Source organism: Lepidothrix coronata, unplaced genomic scaffold (genome assembly GCF_001604755.1).
Source record: "Lepidothrix coronata isolate B3197 unplaced genomic scaffold, Lepidothrix_coronata-1.0 Scaffold110, whole genome shotgun sequence".
Lineage (NCBI taxonomy): Eukaryota > Metazoa > Chordata > Aves > Passeriformes > Pipridae > Lepidothrix > Lepidothrix coronata.
Window position 1 is genome coordinate 1467081 of NW_016690290.1, and position 24241 is coordinate 1491321.

At 45.3% G+C, this 24241-nt stretch overlaps 1 protein-coding gene across 4 annotated transcripts; it reads left to right on the plus strand.

Annotated features, from left to right (window-relative positions):
* The first annotated feature begins 146 nt into the window (after nt 1-146).
* Nucleotides 147-24000, plus strand: RFWD3 (ring finger and WD repeat domain 3). 4 transcript variants are annotated; one of them, XR_001876323.1, is made up of 15 exons: nt 147-194; nt 2501-2882; nt 4257-4477; nt 6191-6285; nt 6383-6580; nt 8799-8890; nt 11000-11114; nt 15824-16052; nt 17242-17392; nt 19576-19752; nt 20326-20540; nt 20788-21005; nt 21585-21701; nt 23292-23403; nt 23901-24000. XR_001876323.1 is itself a non-coding variant. In XM_017824401.1 (14 exons), exons 2-14 carry the CDS (start codon nt 2503-2505, stop codon nt 23331-23333), a joined length of 2250 nt encoding a protein of 749 aa, XP_017679890.1. In that variant the 5' UTR covers nt 147-194; nt 2501-2502; the 3' UTR covers nt 23334-23830. The 4 variants fall into 4 exon arrangements, 3 of the variants coding, with proteins under 3 accessions (XP_017679890.1, XP_017679892.1, XP_017679891.1); XM_017824401.1 differs by lacking the exon at nt 23901-24000 and having other exon boundaries at nt 23292-23830; XM_017824402.1 differs by lacking the exons at nt 147-194; nt 23901-24000 and adding an exon at nt 205-518 and having other exon boundaries at nt 23292-23830.
* Nucleotides 24001-24241: the final 241 nt, after the last annotated feature.

The window sequence follows — 24241 nt, forward strand, 5'->3', positions numbered from 1 at the left end:
TTCCTCCGCACCGCTCGTCCCCGTCACCGCCCGTCCCGTTAGACAGACGGACAGACCGCCTGGCCAATGAGAAGGCGGGACTAGGTCGGGCTCACCCAATAGAAGCTGGCGCGGAGGTCGCGGGCAGCCAATAGGGCGAGGGGGGCGGTGCGGCGCGGCGCTCGAGCGGGCGGTGGGGCCCGGCCCGGCGGCAGGTGAGCGAGGGGGGCCGGTCCCCTAATCCGGGTCCTAGTCCCGGTTCTAGTCCCTGTCCCGCTTCACTGGCATGCCTTGTTCCCCCCGAGCCGGTGCCCACAGCATGGCTCGTTTCCCCCGGCACAGCACGCTTCCCCCCGGGCTCGTTCCCCCCGGGCTGCCTGCGGCTGCGGGAGGGGGAACGTCCCGCGCCCTTCGTGTGACCGGTTCGTCGCTGCACTGCGCGAGCCCTGTGAAAAGCCTGCGGTAAAACCCCGCTTGTGGAGCGTGTGGTTCATCTGGGAGGTGTCTGGGGTGGATTTTGGTTGCCTGTGCTGAAGCAGGTGCGGGTGATCCGTGCGGGAGGTGCGGAGCGGGGCCCGGGTGCCCTCCGCGAGGGGAAGCTGCTGCTTCAGCCCTCAGCCCTCGGGTGCGAGCGGTGGGCCTGCCAGTGGCGTCGCTTCCCAAGCTTTGTAACCGCGGGGAAATTGTCTCCTCTGGGCCCAGGAACGCCTGTTTGTGGAGACCCCCCTTGTGCGGGCTCTCCCCGGGACTGCCCGGCAGGCTGGGGGAAGCACTGGCCTTGGCTCCTTTCTGGAAAATTCCGAGATTAAATGGTGAAAAGTTTCTGGTATTATCGTTGTGTTTTAAGTCTCACGGTTAACAAAGACACTGGCTGCCCAGGGAGGTTGTGGATGTCCCAGCCCTGGAAGTGTTCCAGGCCAGGCTGGATGAGGCCTTGAACAGCCTGGTCTGGTGGAAGGTGTCCCTGCCCATGGCAGGGGCAGGGTTGGGACTTTAAGGTCCTTTCCAACCCCATTCCATGAAACTATGCATGGTGAAAATAAAGGGGGTTTTATGCTTGTAGGTGGCAATTCTATCACAAACATGAGCACAGTGCTAGAAATGCAGTACTTGACCATAGAATATTATCATATCTTGGCCATGCAGCTTTTCTGGTAGGAGGTGGCATTTAACATCTATTTTTGGCCTATCTTAGGCTGAATTGGTAATTAGGATGAGAATTATGAAATGACTCATAAGTTAGAATTTCTTCAAAGGTCTATAAAAATATTTGAGCACTAGTATGTCCCCCTCTAGTAATTCCTGTATAAATTTTCTAGCTATTTTTGTACTAAAAGCAGCCTTTGCTCAGCAGAGCACAGTGCCTAGATGGGTAAGTTTTGGTGTGTGCTATTGGCTCCTAAATAATGCTAAAGGTCTGCAATCCCCAAAGCCTTCCAGGTTTATGATGGCTTAAGGACTTTTGGAGGATGCGAATTACCTTCAGAAGCCTCCAGAATTTAATCCACACACCTCTTCCAATAAAGGACTTCTGTGGGCTTTTGGTGCATCTGTTTGTTCAGTTAATGAAATAATCTTGAACTTTTTTGTATTGTAAGACTTCCTTCCCCTTAAGGGTGGGTCATCACAGGCTCTGCATGGAACAATGTGACCAGAGGGCTCTGATCTGGTGCCTGACAGCAGCATAAGAATTAATAATGCACAGCCTGTGTCTCCTCTGTTTTTCTTCAAAACCTAAGGTAGTACTCCTGTTTAGGAGGCAATCTAAAATCCATATCCCAAAGATGTTAGCAGGACAGACATCCTTAATAACATAGGTACAGTTCTACTGCAACTTTCATGTTTATCTGGCCTTGGGCTGAATGTGGATCCACAAATGCTGGTGCTGTGGGTAACTTGGTACCTGTAATGTCTCATTGACAGTCATGGGTTCTGCTGTGATGCCCTTTCTGGGTTTGCCTGGTGTTGGTGAATGCCTGAAGGGCTGCTCAGTGAGCTGATCTGTTACTATAATGGAATTTTATTCAGAGAACCTTGACAGTGAAGCCACCTCCTGGGCAGTGCAGCACAGGACTGCATCGTAGAGCTTGTTTCTGGCTGTGTCTGCCAGTGCTTGTGATGCTCACCAGGGAGAGTATCTCAAATATTTCCAAATTCTCTTCTCCAAGATCCACATGAATTTACTGGCAAGTAAATTATGCCAGCAAGAAAACCTTAACTTTCCATATTCATCCAGATGCTTATTTAAGTTGATTTTGCAGTGTGCCTTTGGTGTTAGGTGCTGTTGAGGCACAAACTTGGAGCCCAGGACTCTGGGAAGGTGCTGCCTGCTATGCCAGCTCACGTACGTGTATTGACTTGTGGTGGTTTTGTTCTGCTGCAAAAGGACAAATTTTCTCTCTGCTCTGAATTCTAAAGGCTTTTGTAGTCACTGACTGCTGCACCTGGTTCTTGCTACCAGCAGGTTAGAAGTAGGGTCCACACTTGCAAATAAATACTAGTTCTCTTCAACTCTTTGCAGAAATGGCTCAAGAAGAGATGGAAGTTGATCTCCAAATAGTGGCTGGTTACCCAGTGGAGAACCTCAGGACGCTTCCCATGGAGCCCTCTGGCCATGCAGGGCTGTCATCCCACGCTCCCGTGCTCGGTGACGGAGGAGGCAGCGCTGCAGTTCTTCCTGCTGACGACGCTGTTGTCACACCAAACCCTGGTACAACAAGGGAAGCAGCTGCAGAGCCTGACCCGCCACTGAGTCCTGCCCTCGGGGGGCTGCAGAGGCTCCAAGGGACTCTGGATCCGAATCAGCCCTTGGCGGTGCCTCAGCTCACAGCAGCTCTCCGGCAGGCGAGGAGAGCTCGCAGGCAGCAGAGAGTCGGTGGTTCCCAAAGGACAGTCAGTGCCAGGTACAGCAGAGATGAAACTGGGTCCAAACTGCACTCTGATCAAGTCCAGCCCCAGTTCAAAACTGCCTTGCTTCCTGGCTCACAGAGCCCAGCCCAGTGTGTGTCTGTGGCCAAATTCAGGGCACCTCACCTGCCTTTTAAGCTCAGTAGTAGCACAGTGACTTCTGGTCTCTTCTGGCAGGGTCTTCACTTTTGTTAAGTGAATCCCCCTGTTTCATACATTGGCTGTGGTGGTGTTAACTCCTGAGCCCTTCTACACTTTTAATTTTCCTTGCAGAGCTTCTGCTTGCATCGTTCCCCCTGCACAGCCAGATTCCTGCCAGTGCTTCCTGCAGCAGTGCTGACTCTCAGCAGTTCCAGCCAGCACTTAGCTCAGTGGAGCTCTGATTTGCATTTCACCTTTGATTTGGGGACTGCCTGATTACATTTTCTGGTGACAATTGCTGCAGAAACTTTGACAAACATATAAACTGATATTTTTCTGTAGGGTTGTTTTTGTTGGTTTTGTTTTCCACGTCATCCTTGTGTTTTTTCAGACAAAGAAAAAATATTCTGTGTTTAATACCATTCGCAATGGATTAAAAAGGTGATTGGGGATGCTCTGCAGCTAGAAAAAAATCCCAATTTTTGGTTTGTTTGGTTTTTGTCTCATCTTTGTAGCTTTTGTAAATGCCAAGGGTGAAATTATAATTAACTGAAGCATTGCCTTTAAATTCAGTGAGACCAAGAGCTCCTCTCTTCCCAGTTAATTAAACAGAACTGTATGTTTGCCCTGGGATTGCACGTGAAGGTCACTGTAGTTCTCAGGGCTATAAGGCAACCCAAAAAACTCTTTGAATCTGAAGGATAATTGAGATGATAGCTGAACTGATGGGGGGAGTAGAGAGGGTGTTTCTATCCAGGCATGAAGTTCCAGTAGAAAAGAAGAGGGAAGGTAGAAAGACTAAGCACAAAGTAGTCAATGGAATGTGACTCTGATACAAGCCTTGCACCAATGGCTGCAGGAATCAGGACTGAGTTGGGGTTGGAGAGAGTGATTATGAGTTCTTCAGGCTGAAAGATATTTACTTTGCTTTTCTCCTCTCCAACCCCCCCCAAAAAGAAGGCAATATCATTGTAACGAGAAGCAGATTTTCTTTGAGCTGAGCAAAATGAATTGTCGCTGATCCTGCTGGTTGTTCACAAAATGGGCTATTGCACGAGATTCCCCCCTACCAGAGAAGGTCTGACTTGATAACTGTGATGTGTTCCTGCTGCAGTCAAAGCCTGGGAACTTTACTGCAAACAATCATGGAGAAACATAATGAGCCTTTAGCTCACCTAAAATTACCTGAAAATAACTGTGGCTTTTGTTTCTTGCTTTTCTGGGCTCAGGGTAGCATTGGACCATTACTTTCAACTCAGCAGGACCCAAGAGCCAGCTGCAGGACCCGTTCCACGCCCGGAGCCCTCGCGCCTCGCGAGGGACAACCAGGAGCAGAGCCCAGACGAAACAGCACAAGGGAGTGACTCTGACAGCAGCTCTTCTGCTGAGGAGGAGGAGGAGGCAGTGGAGGCTCCAGCCCAGGAGACACCTCCAGCAGCGACCTCAGGAGGTTTGTGCTGTATTTGAGCCGTGTAGAGACTGATTTCAGACACTCTTCTTGCTGTTTGAAAACTCAGCGGGGAAATCCTTTGGAGCTGCACAGCAGACGGTGCTCAGAGATCACCGTGCCCAGAGCTGACAGAAGCAGGTTGCTGCCACACAGCTTTCTGGCAAGCAGTTCCCAAGAGCAACAGCAGCAGCAGTGGGTGATTGCTACTGTAGTGTTAGATACAATCTTTTTTGCTGTCTTCAGGCTGCTACTTATTCTGGACATTTCCAGGATTATTTATAACTTCAAATTTGGAGATTATTGCTTGCCATGTTCCCGCTGTTATATATTATCAAGGAGCATTATTGAAGACATCAGGTTGCAGTTTGGAGATCAGCAGTGCTTTCAGAGAAGGGTCTGATCCAGTATTTAATTATTTGAGATTTTAGTCTGCTCTGGTTTAGAGTTTTCTTTTGCATTCCTGTAACTTCTTGTGACACTTAGCTGAGGAGATGGAGGTGTGGTTTGGTTTTTTCGTCTTTTTCTTTCTTCATCTTTTTCTGGCTCACAATTCTTTATCCAAACTCATGTTCACAGCCTGCCACACACTTCAGTGACATTGTTTGTGGTGAACATGCACAGTTTATGTAAGTGACAAATAGTTTACTTGTTAATCAAGGTTACTGATACCCAGAGAATACAAGAGCAAGGTTATTTTTTTTTTTACTTCAGTCTCTAAGAAATGTCCTTATGATTCACTCTCTGCCTTCACTTTTGGTTTTAATTGGCCAGCCCACCTTGTTACCTTTTTTGTAAGGGTACATCTATGAGGTGTATTCTGAACAGATCCATTCTGGGCTAGTCTTACATGTGACAGGAGCTCAAGCTGTTAAGTGCTGTACAATATTGTGTGAGCATATGCTCTCTGTTGGATTTTCTGGAATTCCCTTGTTGCTTATATAAGCCACTGGCTTCTCTTACAGCCCAGAACTGCAGAGGCTGAAAACTTTATTGACATTAGCCAGGGTTAGGGGATACCTCCACTGCGTTGAAAATATCTGCCTTGATTACTAAATGTGATTAATAACTCTTGTTTGATCAGGAGCTAGAGGGGAGGCAGTGATTTCTGCTCCCTTTCCAGTATGTTTGTGGTGGTGATCCACACAGTTTTGTGCACCCGTGCCTCAACAGCCAGGCTGACAGAGCCCAGCACAAAAACACACAGCCCAGCAGAATTGGTAGTTCAGACAATTACCAGCTGGAAAACTGCTTAAGTCAGAGTGAACGGACAGCCAGCATGCAGGAAATACTTTCTTCGCACATGAAATATGCATGCTTAGATCCCTTGGCAAAGCAACTTCTGCATATTGGTGTCTGTCTTTCTCAGGGCGTAATGATGCAGGGATATAACCTTAAATGAGGCTGACTATGGACCAGCTCTGTTTCATGCAGATCAGAAAATTCTAATAGCAATTGCTGTCCTTTGAAGACCTCTCCTTTTTCACTGAAATTCTCTTGCTTTTTGTAAAAGAAAATATAAAGTTCTTTAGCACTACTGTTGATGTGTAGAAGGGCTTGCACACAGACAGTGTCCAGGGCACTGATGTCAAACTTTGTATGTAACCTGTGCTGTTGTTGCACTGCTTAACCCATGCCCCAGTGCTTTCACATCAAAGCAGGAGAAGTCCTTTTCTCCCATAAGGTATCAGTTCATTTAAGCAATGCTCTCTTTAGCTTCCAGTCAGGCCCAAGCAGAGCTGCCTCAAGCTTTGTCTCAAGCAGAACATGGAAGTCAGGAAGATGAAGAGGCTGAAGTCCAGCAAAAGCAGGTAAGGTGAACTAAATGCTTTTGGAGACAGATGATATATGATAAATGCTGCACTTTCTAAAACAGTTGTGTTGGTTTTTTTTAATTTTTAATCCTAGAGAACTCCTCTGAAGGAAGTGGAGCCCTCAGTTCCTGCAGCACGGCTGGACGAGGAGGAAGGAGACGCCTGCGCCATCTGCTTTGAGCAGTGGACCAACGCCGGGGAGCACCGTCTGTCAGCACTGCGCTGTGGGCACCTCTTTGGCTACACCTGCATTGAGAGGTGGCTCAGGGGGCAGGCAGGGAAGTGCCCTCAGGTAAAATGGGCATTAATGTGCACTGGAAAGCACTTGCTGTTGGGTACATTATGCTGCAGGAGCACTCACCCTTAACTGGTACAGCTGCTTGCTGTGTGAAGCTGCTGTCAGAAATAACAAAACCCACCATTATTTTGATGTTACTAGGCCAGGAACAACCAGCACTGCTTTAAAGGATGAGTTATGACTTGGGTTTTCTCCCCGAAGTAGAGCATTTGTGAGTAGGAGATGCAGAAGTTTGAGACTGCAAGTGCTAAACCTGTAAATAGTTTCATAACACCCCACTAAAGACCTGGAGAGGACCACCTGGAGTGGAAGTAGCAGATTCTTAGAAGCAATTAACTCACATTAGAGAATATGTTATTGGACAAGAAATCTGTCTGAGAACTGTTTTAGAACCACAGAATGGTTGGGGTTGGAAGGGACTTTAAAGTCTAGTTTTCAGTTGGTTAATCTTCTGTTTTGAACTGATCTGCTTTTGCAGCCTTTAGGAGGACCAGGTTGTTTAGGAAACTTGCAGAAAGTGAACTGAGAACTAAGTTGCATCCTTTAATGTCCACTTGCAAGTGGTAAATCAACTTTTGAAGGTGCTCTTTTCAGCTTGCTTTCCATGGTTAACACTAATCTCTTTCGATGAGGTCTGCACTTCTCTGTCTGTGACGTGCTTTCTCCAGAAAGGAATGTTGACAAAAAATAGGTCAATGAGTACCTTGTAAATAGGATTCAATTCTGCCTTTTTCCGACTTGGTGGCTGAAAGCCCAGGATTTCTTTGGCTTTGTCATTTTGAGAGCTTCTGTATTCTCGCTTGACTTTGTGCAGGATTCCCTTCTCTCAACAAGAAACTTCCTACTGACGTGCGTTGTGATTAAACCTAAAGAATCACTGTTGCCATAGTGAAGGCCCAAAGCTGATTTTTCTTATCCCTGTCAATTCTGTGTAAGCTTTTCTTTCCCCACTCCAGGCCCAGAGAGTACTCTCAGAGACCTGCATGACATCTTTAGTCTTTGGAAATTTGTGACTGCTTTTCTTCTTGAACCCTAACAGCTCACAAGGGGTGCTTGCTCCCTCTTTCTCTTCCAGTGATATAATTACTAAAAAATTCCTGGGAGAACTTACTCTGGAGAGAACCTTGCAGCAAAATCCCCTTCCCCTCGTTTTCAGTCGCTGTCCTTTGTGACTGGGCGTTCTCTGGTTGAATAGCCCAGAGTTGCTGTGCATGGTGCTCTGTATACTAAGTGGCTTGAGTGCAAGTTACTGTGAAATTGCAGCATTCCTGATCCTGCCAGTGACAGCTGCTGGCTGCCAGGAAAACTGTCCTAGCCACTTACTGCTCTGCAAGGCAGCTCTTTACGAAGGGAGGGGGGTTGTCTGATCTGAAACTATTGCCTGTGATATCTTCGTGCTACTAAATAATAGAGGAGTCTGCATTTGAAGCACACATAGTAATTTAATGTTCAGCAGAGGTTACTTGATCTAAGTATTCACCGCCTCTTTTCCGATCAACAAAGTGTATTTGTGAAACAGTAAGCTTGGAGGAAATTATGGCATCTGCAGTTCCTGACTTGAGAGGGGAGTATTATTATCCCTTCTTTTTAAGGTGAATCTAAAGTATTAAATCATTGCAGCTAGATGCACAAAATAATTGAAATATCTGACTCCCCATGTGTTACTGAAATCAGTGGGATGTCAGTGTTTCATGCTCACACTGGAATGCTTTTATGTATTTGTGCCTGTAGGGTTTGATTAGTACAGAAATAACAGAGTTGGGAGTGTGCTCAGGGGTTCCTAAATCCTTGTCTGTTGGACAAACAGCCCGTCTTGGTGTTTTCAAACCAGGGATTGGGCTGGTGTTTTGGTTTAGATGTTTTTTCTTCCCCTGTCTTTGTTTGATTTTGTTTTATTTCATCCCAGGAACTTACCTGACGATGCTGCATTGCTGGTGTGTTAGCAGAATAAATTTAATGGGAAGCAAGGAGATGGATTATTAAAGGTGCAACAGGATATGTGACCTAAACTATTGTTGTAGCCCCGACTAGAGCTCTGGTGTCTGTCTGGGCGAGTGTCTTGCAAACACGCCGTGTAAATGTTTGTGGATTCATCATCCAGTAGACACCCCCTCCCTTCAAAGCTATAAGGATTTTCCAAAAATTTTGCTAGGGATGCACAGTTTGGATAGTTAAGTTCTTGTAGGTGACCTGAGCTTGTCTTTTATTTCAGTGCAACAAGAAAGCCAAGCGCTCGGACATCGTGGTCCTGTACGCCCGCACTCTGAAGGCGCTGGACACCAGCGAGCAGGAGCGCATGAGAAGGTACTGGAACCTGCACTCTGGCTTCTACTTCATGCTTTAATTTCCTCTGTTGTCTTCTAAAGCAATTTGTGCATTCCCTCGAGGTTTATCAGGAGTATGGCTGGCTTAAAAAAAAAAAAACCAAGGCCTTGCTGTGTTGCACCTGTCTTAATTTTCTTTTGGAACAGAATTCTCAAGTTTGCATTTTGTGGCCCTGAAACAGCAAAAGCTATCTTGGGCTGTATCCTGAAATGTTATCATGGGAGGACATGCAGAGTTGATGCCAAAAAGCTGTATATTGCTAATTCATCATTAGGTGGGAAGAGCGAGGCATAGTTGGGAATGCAAGGGGTGGATAGCTGACCTTTTCTGCCATCTTTTCTGCACACATTAAACAGAGTAGTCGCTCATATGAATCACTTCCCATCTTGCTTTGTCAAATTCTTCATGTAGCTTTACTTACAAAAGGTCAGCAAGCATAACTATGACTCTACTTCCCCTTCCAACTTAAATGTAGACTTTGCATTGAAAAAAGAAAAAGCAGGGGATGAATTTTTTTTCAGTAAGATGTTGTGACAGATACTGTTCTGAAATTAAAGGCTGCAGATATCAGAGTTCTTCTGAATCTTGTGGTGAATAGAATTTAATTGAGGTTTCTTCATGTGTCTGTAACTATACCACTGTTATTTCAAGGCAGTCTTTCAACGGAAACCTCAGTATCCTGGTAATTATTGAGCAGAAATGATTGAGGAGTAAGGGTCATGAAGGCAGAAATCTCTCTTCTGTCCAGATTGACACTGCCTGATGGTGTTTCAACTGTACCTTTAGAAGGGTCACGCTGCTTTTACTGGATTGACACTGCAAAATAAACAACATGTTAAGATTTTTTTCAAAAGCACAGAAGGCATTTGGGTGTTTACATTCTATCTCTCCTGGAGAGCCAGTCGTCTGACTGCTGCTTGTGTCTCAATCTCACTGCAGCCCTTCCCCCGTGCCCTGCCCCTCCTCTGCCTCCTGTTTTTGTTGTGAGGCAGACAGCAGTGACTGCCTGTGGGTCATGGAGCTGCTGGCAGTGGCTGCTTGGTGGCACACAGCCATGACTGGAGCAGGGATGTGTGTGCATGCATCAGTATTGTTTGCATGTAGCCTTGAATTAGGTATAAGATCATGGGGTTTGTTCTTCACATTCAGTAAAAACCACCAGCCTTCAGGCCCTGGGTACTTGTGTAAAGAATGTGTTTGTGATGCTTAAATACAGCATTTCAGCTGTTTCTTCTGCAGGAAAAATATCACATGAAAAAGCCATATGGAAATGACAGAATTCTGTGCTTTGTGAGCATGCAAGGCTAGGTCTGTGCATTTGGAAAATACTTAGGCAAGCTACAGCTCCCTGCAGATGAACTACTGAAATAACTGGAATATTGCAGCTTTTAAAGTGCAGAATGCAGTGGTCAACATTATAGTCTAAATGTACAGCTATTTTTAAGGAGTACTGGTGTTTCTTCCTCCTCTTTAACTATCCCTTCATATAAGCCTGTATGAAAAAGGAGTTCAAGTAAGTTAGCAAAACTGCTGCTGCTAAATGGTGTGTATGCACTTTTAGGCTCAAGGTGAGGTAGTAAGTGTGGCTTATTTATAAATGGGTATTCACAGAGAATTTCTCTGTATCATTCTGTTTCTGTTACAGTTATATTTTCTTGAAGTACAAGATTAGTTACTGATAGTAGAGACAAGCTTGAAAATCTTGCTGTGTTTTGACTTCTGTTATTACTGACACAGTGTATTACGTGGACATTGATGACATAGGATTTGCTGAAGTGTTTCTTAGGGGAAAGAAAACCTTATTTCTCTTTCACCCTTCTCTACTAAATGAGTACTTTTGAAGATGGTGAGGAGAAAGCCTGTTGTTCCTATGGAACAATACTTGAGTGAGTCATTCAGAGCAATTGCATAACTGCACATCTCGAGGTGAGGGTGCTGGATGAGTGTGGTACCAGGTTTTCTGTCACTTGTGGATTTGCCTGAACAGGACCTGTGTTGGGATGAAGTCAGAGGACAGGTGTTGACAGCCCAAAGGAGCATCCTGGATAATACCTAGTCCTAAGGGTTGCTTTTCTCTTCTTCCTCCAGCTCTTTAGAAAAGGAGAAGATGTTGCGGAGACAGGCGGAGCTGGAATCTGCACAGAGCCGTCTCCAGCTCCAGGTTTTGACGGATGAATGCAGCAAACTCCGCAGGCAAGTTCAGGTGAGTCTCAGGATATTTATACACAAAGGATTCCCTCTCGCTTCAACCTGTTTTTGCACGTTCCCTTGGAGGAGAAGACACAGGCTTCCAGTTTTAATGAGCAGAAAGATTTAGTAAACTCAGCTGGTGAATCATCCCAGGCTGGTGAATATCTCAGGTTGGCATATTGAGGTATGTGCTACATAACACTGACTTATTTTTTGTGCATTTAAGACTTAATTGAAGCTGCAGCCTAGCAGTAGAGTTGTTTGGCTGCTGATGTTTCAGGATCCTCTTCAGGTTTTGTGGTGCCTGGAAAGGCCTGGTAATGGAGAACCAGACTTATTCTCCTCATCTTTCTTGTAGTTGCATCAAAAGAAGCTTTGAAAAATCTCTACAGTAAACCTGTAATAGGACCTATTATCAGTAATTATTCTCAAGAATAATTTTTTGAGAAGCAGTTTGTCAAGAGGTGTGCATTTGCAAAATCAAGAGAAAACAAAACAAAAAAACACCTAATTTTTTTTTTTTTGAAGGTCAGTCAACATTCTAGTTCAGCACCTTGTGGTACCCTGGGAGCTGGCCTGTCAGTAGGGGAGGCTGTATGCACGGGCTGAGCAGCTGCTGAAAGGCACCTCTGCCCTCTTAGAATGCAAATTACTAACAATAATGACCAGTTGCTAAACTGCTTCCTTTCTGGCTTGTGCAATACTGAGGTACTTTGTAACCCATCCCAGCTGCTTTTGCAGGATTCCTATAAGTTGTGGACTCTACTGGTGCTTCCAAGTGGGAATTAGCTGGCGTGTTCCACCAGTGCTGAGTTTTCCATGAGCCTGTTTCATTGCCAGTTTGCTACCTTTAGTTATATGAATAGATGATATCTATTCTCTCACTGTCTAGTAACTCACTTAATATTATGCTTTTCTTTACTCATGGATTTCTTTGTAGCCTTGGCTGTTCATATCTGTACATTAAACACCGTCCTCTTTGCTGATGTTTTCCTGCCTGATGTAAGACAAGGCTTTATAAATCACCTAAATTCCTGCATGGAGCTGTATGCTCATCAGCACTAATAAGAAAATTGGTCCACTTCAAGCTTTGGCTTAAGAAAAATGCAAATAAGATAGAAGTGCAGGTCCATAATGTTCTCCTGCAATTCATTTGGTGTTAAATGATAGAGTATCCAGTCTAACTCAGTTGAAGTCACATGTTATAAAGATTAAGTACCCTGTGTTCTATAAGCTCTGTTTCAGTATTTATACTGCATTCATCACTGTCCTGTAGTGGTTAATGCAAATGCTGGAAGCAATTTTTAAGGTGCTTGTTTATACTATGAGTAAACTGAAAGTAAAACAATTTGCTGGGGAGCAAAAAGAAAAATCAGCAGGAAGTCTGGAATAAGTCTTTAAGTTGTTCAGTGATATTTTAAGCATGTGCCTAATGAATTCCTTGTTTTATGAGAAGTCATGTAGTAAAGAAACTACTTGCACAGAAGCATTTAGGTTAGGAGGGACCCCTGGAGGTTTCTGTCCCAACTCTAGTGGGGTGATTCCAGTGTAGGGTTGGGTTGCTCAGGGTGTGGACTCCCCTCAAAAGCCATCGTGAACCCTTTTTTCTTGCCAGTGCTCTTGAGCTGTGCCCCAGCAGCAGTCATGGCTCTAGTTGTGACCTTTTCTTAGGTTTGTGTGTTTTTCACTGCTCTTGTCCATTAACCTGTCTTGTCCACTGTGCTTTGTTATTGAGGCATGTAACGTGATTGACACTAGGACATGGATGGTTTTTAAGTCTTTAGCTATATGAGAATATATGAGGAAAGGAAGTTGAGGGGAGGTAGCTAACTAAAGCTCTGGAAGAAAGCCCTCAGCAGTGTTTCCATATGTAAACCTGGAGTGTGGGCTGTGCTGAGCTGTGTTCTGCATCCTGTGTGGCAGGTTCAGGCTTGCCTTTTGGAAACAGTGCTACTGACACCTTACTTTTACCTAAAGTTTTTCCTTTGGCAGCAGAAAGAACTTGGGAACCGGATGTGAGCTACTGCAGGACTCCTCCTGAATCTGCCAACGTTTCCAGTAAAAGTTAGCTAATGATCAGCAAACCATCTCTGGCTTCTGGCATTAATACCACTGATCAGCTGGGATAGGAGATTCATTTCTGCAAGTGAGAAGCAGTAGCTCTGTTTGGATATGGAGCAGGAAAGGGAGGACTAGCAGGGGAACAACAGGAGACTGCAGGCAGCTGTGGAGAAGAAAGCAAATGTAATTGTGAGCCTTGCAGAGATTAGTTTATATTGCTCAATGTAATGGAAAAGCATTTTTAAAATAGGATTTTCAGAGCATCCAAAAAAAATGGATGGCAAAATATCAATAAAAACTTGTGTATCTAATACCTCTAGAAAAGAAATTAGGCTAGTGTTTTTGTTCATCTCTTTGATCTTTGTGTTCATCTCCAGTTGATGTCTGGGGTAGTAAAAGCTGATACTTCATTGCTGTTGCTTGTAGTTAAGCCAGGTAAAAATGCTCCACGTCCCTTAGCCTGAATCTGAACCTGAGCCCCAAAGGAAGGTGGAAGGTGGGATGGCTGCAGTGCTGCACCACAGCTGGAGGTTGTCCTGCCCTGTGTTTCTCTCTCTTAGGTGCAGGACTGGGGCTGTGCAGCCGAGGTGGCAGGTGTGGCCTCTCTGAGAGGTCTGTGGGAGACAGCCAGAGTGACATCTGATGCCTGCCTTTGTCTTTAAAGCTTCATATCAGCTATTAAGGCTGTAACCTAATACTCAAAACTGTTCTGAATTTATTGCAGCTGGTGGGTTTCCTTTCCTATTCATTGTGCACTCCTGCTTCTACTTCTCATGCACGCTCCTCAGGAAGACTTCTGCTGTACAGCCTTTTGTTTCCCCACCTGTGTGACTGTTCATTCATCACTGCAAGGGCAAGCTGAAATTTAGAGACAGTCATAGCATGTGCAGAGAGTGGAGTCTGCCCTCAAGGCCCTTAGTTAACACCAGGCATCAGGAAAACTCTGCAAAGCATCTAAAGGAAGGTGTAGCTTTAAGTTACCAACAGAAGTTCTTTTGAGCACAATTAGTGGAATTTGTCTGGAGTGCAGCATTTTTAATCACCTTGGTAATGGGCTTCCAGTCAGACTTCCTGATTCTGCTGGGTTTGTCCATTGTGTTTAAATGTAAACATTGTACTAATAGTCTTTGTGATTTTAATTGCCTGGTTTCCTTTTTAATAACTTGTGTAAAAGTTGAATGTTGAGTGCAGGTGACAAGGAGAGTTTCGTAAGGTCCCCAGAGGAACAAATAATTTTAATCTCTTCTGATCCTCAGTGGTGATTGCCTCCATCACCCTTTTAGAAATAATGAGTTTATTAAATTTTTGATTAAAAGTAACTTTCTTCTAAGTTACCTGTGTTTTCACTGAGTGCTTACTCTAAGCCTGAAGCTGTAGCTCCCATCTTAAGCATCCTGGCAACCCCCACACCCCCTCTTCCTTGCTCAGGGTGTTTTGTCTTGCTCACTCCAATGGGATCATCTCAAGACTTCAGCTTCAATTTTTATTTTGTTTTTAATTTTTATGTTCCCTTGAGGAATTTGCAATGTGCTTGATGCAAAGCAGATCAGATGTCTGTAAGGTGTCAGAATTGCTCTCCTCTTGAGCAGTTTCCAAAAGCTATAGGTCTTGATAACTATTAATGTAGAGCTTGATCTTTGATCTTGCCTCTTTGAAAACTGCTGCCTCTGCTTCAATATGAGTTAAGCAGTGGTGGCTGGTTCAGTATTGAGGCTGACTTGCAATTACTGATATATTCATAATATCACTCTTGTGGCCCTTAATTGTTTAAAGATTACATAGTGTTTGAAGCCTAATCTGCATTGCTCAGACAACAGAAAGCAAGTAGCAATTTTCTTTATATATACCCTCTGTCCTAAATGTCCCTGGGGTTCTCTACCATCTGGTTTTGACCTTGGATAAAAGATGGTCAAAATGCTTTTGGGGAGGGTACACTTGTAGGTGACTCACAATATGTCAGTGCCACTACCTGAATTCCCACCTCACCCCTGATGATCTCTGTGGAAAAGGGAATTCAGCTGCGCATGGAAGCTGTTCTTGGCCATGCCTTTGCTGAGCATCCTTGAGCATTCATCAGTTGAGGTGGAGGAAGAAGTGGGGAGGAGGTGGTGGAAAACAGGACTGGAGCTCTTGAGAGTTGTGTCGTTCCTGGAATTTGCTGCCCAGGGTTTACAAGAACAGGATCATCGTCATTAAATAGACTGACTTGTTTCCTGCAATGTCCTTTATGTTGAAACTCGGGCTTTTATTTTTTTATGGGGTATTCTGGAAATTCTGGAAAATGGTTTTAATTGACTTTCTCTTGTGGTTTAGCAGCACATAATACTTGGCAGTTCATTCTCTTCTAGACAGCATTGATCTGGTAATTGGTACCGGCTTTTATGTGTTGCCCAAGAGTCCTCTCTTTCACAGGGTGTAATACATACAATAACAGACTTTGAGTACATTCTGCCAAGACTTGCGTAGCATTTGAGTGCTTCTGTTACTCACTGTCACAGGCCACGGGCTTAGAAATGCAGCCCTTCAGGAACAGCGTGGAAATGGGACCACATTTCCCCCCCTTTGTCTGAGAACAAGTACACTTGGAGCCTCTGGAGCAGGTAGCACGGCAGGTTAGGTCGCTGGTGACGCATTAAAGCTCTCGGGGTTTTGTCTTCGCAGGAGCTGAAGGCTCTGGTGGCCCAGCACAACGTGAGCACTTCGCAGCAACCCGGCAGCTCCCGCCCCTGCCTCCCAGGGAGCCTCCCCTCCAGCCAGAGCCAGCGCAAGTACCACCTGGAAAAGGTTCTCTTGGTGTCTCAGGCTGGGAACTGCCGAGTGATGGCATACTGTGACTCCATGAGCTGCCTTGTGGTGTCACAGCCTTCTCCACAGTCTACTTTCATTCCTGGTAATTAAGCAAGTTAAGATTTGGAGGTTCATAAGTGAAAGTTAAATGTCTTTTTTTGTTGCTCCCTGCTCCCCCCTTCTCTGCTTGACCTTTGCACGTGCCTTGTAAACTGAGTACACTCATAACACTCCCCCTAATTCATCTGCCCCTGCATTAGTAGCTTCTGCCTAGCAAAGAAGCTCCTTTCCCCTGGCACTTCTATGGCAGAATCCTAGCAGAGGGTCTCTGGCTCTCCTGCTGGAGTGCCATATCCACAAGAAGGCAAAACATGTATCTGATATTCTGTGCAAAGGTGGGTCTTCTGAAAGAAGCAGAGAAGCTTCCAGTGGTTAAATGAGAAACACTGCTCCCCAAACTGTAGGTGGATTGATCCACATGCAGCTGATTTCTCAATACTCTTAAAAAAACCCCAAAAAACAACAACGACAGAAAACCCCCCACAAAAACCCAAAAGCAAAACCCTTTTAATATGAATGCTAGGAGCACTGTTTTCTAAAGAGGAAATAGGAAGCCAAGAAGTCATGGGCAGCACTGGTTTTGTCTCACTGTTATGTCCAGGGGCCAGTGACCTGACATCTGGACCAGCGCCAGTTGCTTTTTCAGGGCAATAGATGTGGCATTAGGAGTCTGAGAGTGTTTATTTGCAAAATGCTTTCTGAATGATGAAACTTACTTTATTTGGTTAATGGGTTTGAGGTTAATGTGCCTTATCCAGGCAGAACAAAGTGGTTTTCTGCATTCAACTGGTCTTATTTTTCTGGCATTCGAGGCCAAGGAATGAATGAATGGAGGCTTTGTGGTGACTCTTGTAGCGTGCAGGTTAAGTTCACCTGTAACCATTCTTTGCTGTGACACTTGTTCTCTTAAATAGCCATGTAATCCTGCTCTGTGTGGTTTTATCTGGGCAAGAGTGTCTTTGAAGAAGCTGGCTAAAGAGCAGCAGGCCTTGTAACAGGAATTGTAACACTGATACTGAATTTGCTCTTGGTGGCTGGGGTCCTTAAGGATTTAGCCTTGTTACCATTTGAATTAAAGAATGATTTTATTCTTATCCAGAACAGCAAATAACTTCTACGTGTTCATCCCACCACAGGCTTCAGACAGCACGGACGCTGCAGTTCTGGCACAGAACAGCCAGTCCTGTGTGTGCTGCTTCACCATGACCTGCTTTGTCCTTCTTCTGTGGCAGGTTGTGGTGTTAAGATGATGAGCTTGGCCAACCTGAAGAGCAGTCAGTACGTCCCCATCCACAGCAAGCAGATCCGGGGCCTGGCTTTCGGCACTCGAGCGGATGGTTTGCTGCTCTCGGCTGCTCTGGACGGAACTCTCAAACTCACCAGGTGAGCCCTGTCCCCACGGGCTTTGGCTGCATTGGATTTTGTTCTGTCTTGCTAGAAATGTCTTGCAGCACTTGCTAGTCTGCTTTCTGAAAGATGCTGCAAAGATGAGAGCAGGTCTGGGTATTCTTCCTGCATGTGGGAGCTGACAGAGGGAAGGACTTATTGACGGTTTTGCATCTTTTAGGTGGAGGTGTTATGGAGCTCCCTCTCTGTAGTAGTTTTCCTGTGGAGAACTCGGTGGAAAACAAGGAATTTAGCATGGATTGGCCATGGATTCTGTGGAGAGAATAAATGTAGCATAATGTATAGACATGAAATTTACTGTCCACATGGCTCTCTGTTACTGCAGGGAAATGTGAAGTGTAGGAACTTGTACAGCATAAAGCAGAAACAAGAGGTATTTAGCTTGTGCTCTGTTCTTCTTTGCACAGCCTGATGTTGGCTTCTCAGATTTTAAACTTCTTGTAGAGCATGGAATTCATCTGGGATATGAAACTCATAAACAGCATGTGCTAGAGGCTCTCTAGAGCTAGCAGAGACTTAAACCAGCATGTTGGAGACTAATTATGCAGAGAGTGAGACAAAAATGTGTCCAGTCCTGTTAGAATTTACAGCCTATGAGTGTGTTTTCTTGCTACTCTGCTGCTCTTCAATCTTAATCTTACACTGCTTCAAAGCTTCATTGGCTGATTGATTCTTATTGAGTTAAATTAACATCTTTGCAATCTGTCTGTCCGTGTCAGGTTGGGCAGGATAGGTGTCTGTTGTTTGACTGATTAGTCCCAATTCTTTCTCACTAGTGAAGCAATGAAGAGAACTTAATCCCACAGCAAAAATGTACAGAATGTTGCTTTCCTGTGACCATGTTGAAATGTTTGCTAGACTAGTTAAAAGTAAACAAAGCTGCCTCCGATGCTGAAGTCAATGTGTCACATTTCCAACTGATTACGTTGGTACTCTTCATGGTTTAATCTGGAGAGTGGCTCCTCATTGCAGTGTCTGCTCAGACACTTGACTCCCACATCTGCCTCTCACTGCCTGGTTGGCTGCATCTGAGCTTGTGATCCTCTTGCTTTTGTGCTTGATCCCAGGATGTCTTGGAGTTAGGTGCTTGCTTCAGCAGCATCTTTGTACTTTTTTCAGTCTCTGAAAGAATATTATTCCTTTGGTTATCTTTCTTCTCTAGTTACTGATTTCATAGTCATCCTATGAAAAAGAATTATCCAAGATGTCTTTATGTCTCCTGCTCTGGCTTGCAATTGTTTAAAATAGCACTGTGAGTTTGTTTGGGTTTTTTTTGGTCTTGTTGTTTTAACCCAATCACTTCTCTGATATCAACTCTCCCCAGCTCGGTTTTGTCCTTGTAGTTTTTCCCCTTATACTCACCTGAGAGCAATTACTTGTTTCTCTGGAGTCCTGAGTGTAATCACCTTCCCCAGGGAGAAGCCCCTGTGTTGTAAAGGATATCCAGAGTTACTTTGATACGTGCTGTCTTCTGTCTCATGCTGTTCTCAGTGTGCAAAACCCATGTTGACAATGCTGCCCTTTGCAAATCCCTGATCTGATATCAGCTTCATCTGCTGTTCTGGGTTATGCCCCTCTATGTGCTCCTCTCTTTTTTAGAAACTCGATTTGTGGAAGGAAGAATTAACACTATAAATGTGCTCTGAACTGTCCTTTACCCACTCCCTGTCTCACTCTTGCTTAAATTGGTTCTTTTGAGGCATAAGCACTGTTCCTCTTGTGTAAAAAAAGGGGAAGTAATTAATGAGAGATGTAATCTGAAGAGATGAGCCCTGTGATCTCAGGAATACACGGTGTTACGGGATCACACCAGAGTCGCTTCTCCTAATTGTTTCCAGAAAAGTAACTTAGCTTTCTCTTGCCAGTAAGGCAGCTGAGACCCTGCTGTGAGATTTCCTCTCCCAGTCTCCAAAGATCAATCTGAAAAAAGAAGCATTGGCCTGGAAGAATTATAAATCACTTGACAATATCCAAGGGATTATTCTGTTTAGATTTTCCAGATTCACATCTGGAGTAAAGGAGTTAATTGAGAATTCGGTCTAAAGAGGGATGCTTCTGTCTAAAGACTTTAAAAAGCTAGATTTGCTTACCTTAATTATGCTTTTTTCTCATCAGTAGATGCCTGTGCAACCAGCCAACACTTTGCTTTTCTTCTGCAGCTTGGCAACCAACACTGTGGTGCAGACGTACAATGCTGGCCGTCCTGTCTGGAGCTGCTGCTGGTGTCTCGATGATACAAACTATGTCTACGCTGGACTGGTCAATGGCTCTATCATGATATATGATCTGAGGGACACCAACTCTCACGTCCAAGAACTGGTCCCTCAGAAGTCCAGGTGTGGCATAAGGATTTGTCATTCCTCTCAACTTATATGCATTAACTTAAACACAGCTTCACACAGCAATTGCAGTGGGTTTAGTTGGTTTATGTGAACCTCTTGTCCAAAAATTCACATTTAGCACATGTATCATGTGTAACTTACACAGGTGCCAAGCACTTGTGCTCTTTTTAAGGCACACATGGGTCAGAAATGGACCCACTGGTGCAGCGTAAGCAGGAGAATTGAATTTGTTTTGGAGCTGGGTTTAGTATTTAATGGGAAAGGACAAATCACACAAAGGTGTGATATCTGCTACTTCTGTCTCTTGTACTCCAGGAATGAAACAGTGATTTGCTCTCATCTGATGTGTGCTGTCTAATGCTCTGTGAAACATAAGGCTCAGTAGTTAAGTTGAATTCCGTTTATACTTGACATGCCACTGGGGTTCCTTGCTTGAAGGACCATCTCAGAGCCTGCTTAGGCCCTTTCTTTGCTGTGCAGTTGGAGAGGCTGGAGCTCTGCAGCAGCAAGCAGGATGCCAGCAGAGCTGCAGCTGGCAGCACTGACTCTTGCCTGTCCCCCTTGCAGGTGCCCCATGGTGTCGCTGTCCTACCTGCCCCGCATGGCCTCGGCGTCGCTGCCCTACGGCGGGATATTGGCTGGGACCTTGGAAGGAGCCTGCTTTTGGGAACAGAGAGCTGGCAACTCCTACCGGCCCCATCACCTGCCCCTGGAGCCCGGGGGCTGCATCGATATCCAAACAGAGATCAACACACGGCACTGCCTGGCCACGTACAGGCCTGGTACGTACGGGGGGCTCTGCAGGGCTCTCAGTGCCACTCACTGCTGGGGCTCAGCTCAGCACCAGCTTGGGGGCACAGCAGAAATGCAGCATCTGCCCCCACCACAGCAATGAGCATCTGCACATAGATAAGAACCAGGGGAGGGCGAAAGGAGGCAGCTGCAGGGTGGTGCTGCTTGTATTCCTACAGCTGAAGCCTATTTGTGAGTACATTTTCCAAAGGTTACCTTTGTATTTCTACCACACAGGTAAAAATAACCCATGTGTGCGTTGTGTGATGATGGAACTGACTTGCAGCCCACTGACAGAGGCCTCTGAAGATGTGGTGTGTTCTTCTAACCCGGTTCAGACTTTCAGTGCTGGGCCCACCTGCAAGTTGCTGACCAAAAATGCCATTTTCCAGAGCCCGGAGGATGACGGGAGCGTCTTTGTGTGTGCTGGTGATGAGGCGTCCAATTCTGCCCTGGTATCTCTTGCTCCTTTCAGTGTGCTGGAGGGGTTTATTGCAATTCATAGGAGAGAAGCCTCATCAGTCACAGCATCAGTGTGATTTGGTGGGAATTGTCTTGTCATGGACATTACCCTGTGCTGGTTGGTGTGTTGTACTTCTGTAGCAGGTGTAACTTCCTGATAGCATGGGACTCGATCTTAGCCAAGGCCTTGGTCCCCATCCATTGAAAAGTGTGTAGGCAGTGAGCCCCTCTTGTCCCCCAGAGGAATGGGGTTGGGCACACTGGCACAACTGGGCACTCTAAGTGGTGTAACAGACTTGGTGGGGTAGCTAATGTGGTAAGTGCTGTGAGGGAAGGATGCAGGCTCTTTAGAAATGACAGGGAAGAGGAGGAGAGCTCATGAGTGGGGTCAGAGAGAGTGGTCGTGGTGGCATCATGCTGTGATTCTGTTAAAAACCATCCAAGGAAGGTGTGGAAGTAGAGAAAGGGTCCTGTAAGTAATTTGAGGAAAGTCTTTTCTGGAGAGAGGAAGATCTCTTCTGGATGGGAGGGGAGAATCCTTCAGTCCTTGACCTTGTCTGTCCCTCCCACAGCTCTGGGATGCTGGAAGTGGTTCCTTGCTGCAGAAGCTGCCAGCTGACCTGCCTGTGCTGGATATCTGCCCCTTGGAAGTGAACCAAACCCATCTCCTGGCTACTCTGACAGAGAAGGTGGTGAATATCTACAGGTGGCAGTGAACTGTCCCAACACCTGCCACAGACTGTCCAAATATGCTGCTGATCAACCCTACACAACTGCTGCTCTGCTGCTTACAGGAGACAGGATCCATTACAGCACCTTTCTGGCAGTAGGCAGGAACTAGGATGTGTTGGTGCCTGGAGCAATTCCTTTCTTTCTCTGTCTTCCTCTTTAGGCCTGCCCTTATTTCTTCTTTGGCCAATTTTCTTTAGTCAGGCTCCACAAGCTGCCTCAGCAGAGCAATAATTCCTGGAGTGTCTCCAACATGTGTTGCTGCACTTTTTTTCCACTGTGAATATAGCACAGGGACTTGCAAATCTCTGCTACAAATGAATAATATAAGAGGAACGTGAAGACCTGAGACTCCCACTGCACTTTCTGGTGGAGTCCTGCTGTGATTAGTGGGTGATGAAAAGGTGGTGATGTTGCATCTCTCAGGCATTGCTGATACACAGTGTGACAGCAAGTTCACTGCTTTGGGGAACACACTCCCACCTTCTGTCGAAGGTCTAGGGTCAGTTGGAACTTATTCCCTGACAAAGACCAACCCTATTTTGAGGCAATGGAGAGAACAGGCTTGGAAAATCTACAGAGAACCTTTTTCTTTTGTGTTTGTTTTTTTTTCCCATGAGCATATAATTTGCACTGTAATTCCTTAATTCTCTGCCTTCTCCATTCCCTCCTCTTGTTCCTGCTTCATCTGCAAGCAAACTTGGACAGTTTGGTTGTGGAAAATAAAATTAGTACTGGGGAAGTACAGGTAAAGAGGAGGGAGATGATTCTTACACTGTTGGCTGCTGCAGTCCACAGTGTCCTTCCTTAAAGACAGGAATGTACTGAAGCAGCCAGTACCTTGGAAAAGAATGCTGGCTGCTTTTGTTGTCTGGGGGAGGGGAGTTGGCTTTTTTCTGTTTTGAGGAACTGGTAGAAGCTCAGGGATTTCATCAGCTTGCTTTCACTGACTTTTGCCTCCCTAAGTCATCATTTCCAGCTTGCAGCTGGTGACAGAGAGGTTCCAGTTGTGTTTGTGTGAGGGTGCTGCAGCCACTGGTTTGTGTCAATGTGAGCCCATGGGGTGGGGTCGCAGCCTGGGGGATGTGTCCTGGCCGGGTGGGCTCTTAGCACCTTCCTGTAAATACTCTGAGGGGTGGGAGAACGTTTATCTCCAGGTCAGACCATGAAGGAGGACTTGGGTTCCATTTTATGTGTAACAAAAGCAAACTTGCAAGGATGTTGGAAGCTGCAAGACAAATTCCCTGTATTAGAAGCTTATTCCTCAGCACAGCTCTGCCTCTGGATGTGCCACCACTTCAACTGCCAGGATAATTTTATTTTTGAAAGTCTGGGGCTTGCACAGTGTGAGCCTGTTTGTCTTAAATGGGACTGACAAGATCTCGACTTAACTTTATATTTTTCTGTATAGTATTTGGTTCCTATATTTTTATATAAGAATAAAATGTTTATAGTTATCAAATATAACTGGTGCTGCTGTACTTTAAAAATAGGTCTCAGTGACATACAGTGCATGTCTTGTGAACATAACCAAGTGTTCCCTTATGCAGGTGAGGTTTCTCCTGCTTTGTATTACCTCCGAGTCACACTGAGCTTCAGACTGAAATAATGGATGTGTTAATTGAATGAGGAATCCTCGCTGAACCATCCTGCTCTGGCCAGGTGAGGGGAAGGGAAAGGGTCAGGCCATACACCTGCATATCCTGTAAACTGAAAATAACTCACTGACATGAGAATTGTTGGCATTTTAACAATGATCAGGAAAATAAGGGCTGGTAGAATGACATTGTGAGGTCTCTGGTAATGCCAGCTAAACCAGAAGGAGCAGGATGCTCTCTGCTCTCTGTTCTCAGCTATTTTGAGGCATCATTTATGTTCAGTCAACTCTAACCCTGTCTTACCACAAGAAATCTGGAAAATTTTAAACATACACGGGAAAAAGAATTAAAATGTTTTGACTTGAATCCTTTGACTTTTGATTTTCTAGGTAACACTTGTTTTCTACTTTTATACAACTCAACAGGAATAAGAGATACAAACTTAAATGCTATTAAAATAATAATGGAAGATGACTTTCATGTTCTCAGTTTTCAAATCCAGAGTTTTGGAAAATGTTCAAAGATATGTGAAGAAACCTTGTAACACTGTTCTGTTTCCAGGTTTGCAGCAGGCTGCAGGAAAGCACACCTAGCTGGTGTGCAGGAAGCCATCAGCATGGAGCGCTGATAAAAGGTCAAACGTGTTAATTAAATATTTGCTCATCTCTGTCTGGAGTCAAAGGGGCAGATTCTGGGATGGAAGGAAGGAACAAATCGGTGTCTCTTCACTGTGCAGGGCAGCTGTCATGAGAGGCTGAGCTGCTTTGCTGGTGTTTTAGGCATGAAGCCACTATGTGGCTATTTCTGCCTCTGTCTCTGGGAAGATTTTGTTCTCGTGGAGCAGGGCGGCCCCTCGGCAGTTCCTGCAGTGAGTCTGGGGTGAGGTGAAGGTAAAGCCAGGC

Excerpts from the sequence above, each read along its gene's own strand:
- RFWD3 (XM_017824401.1), top strand. The coding sequence starts at position 2,503 with ATGGCTCAAGAAGAGATGGAAGTTGATCTCCAAATAGTGGCTGGTTAC. Across the intron at positions 11,115-15,823 it reads AACTCCGCAGGCAAGTTCAG|GAGCTGAAGGCTCTGGTGGC; the intron begins GTGAGTCTCAGG and ends TTGTCTTCGCAG. Across the intron at positions 16,053-17,241 it reads ACAGTCTACTTTCATTCCTG|GTTGTGGTGTTAAGATGATG; the intron begins GTAATTAAGCAA and ends CTTCTGTGGCAG.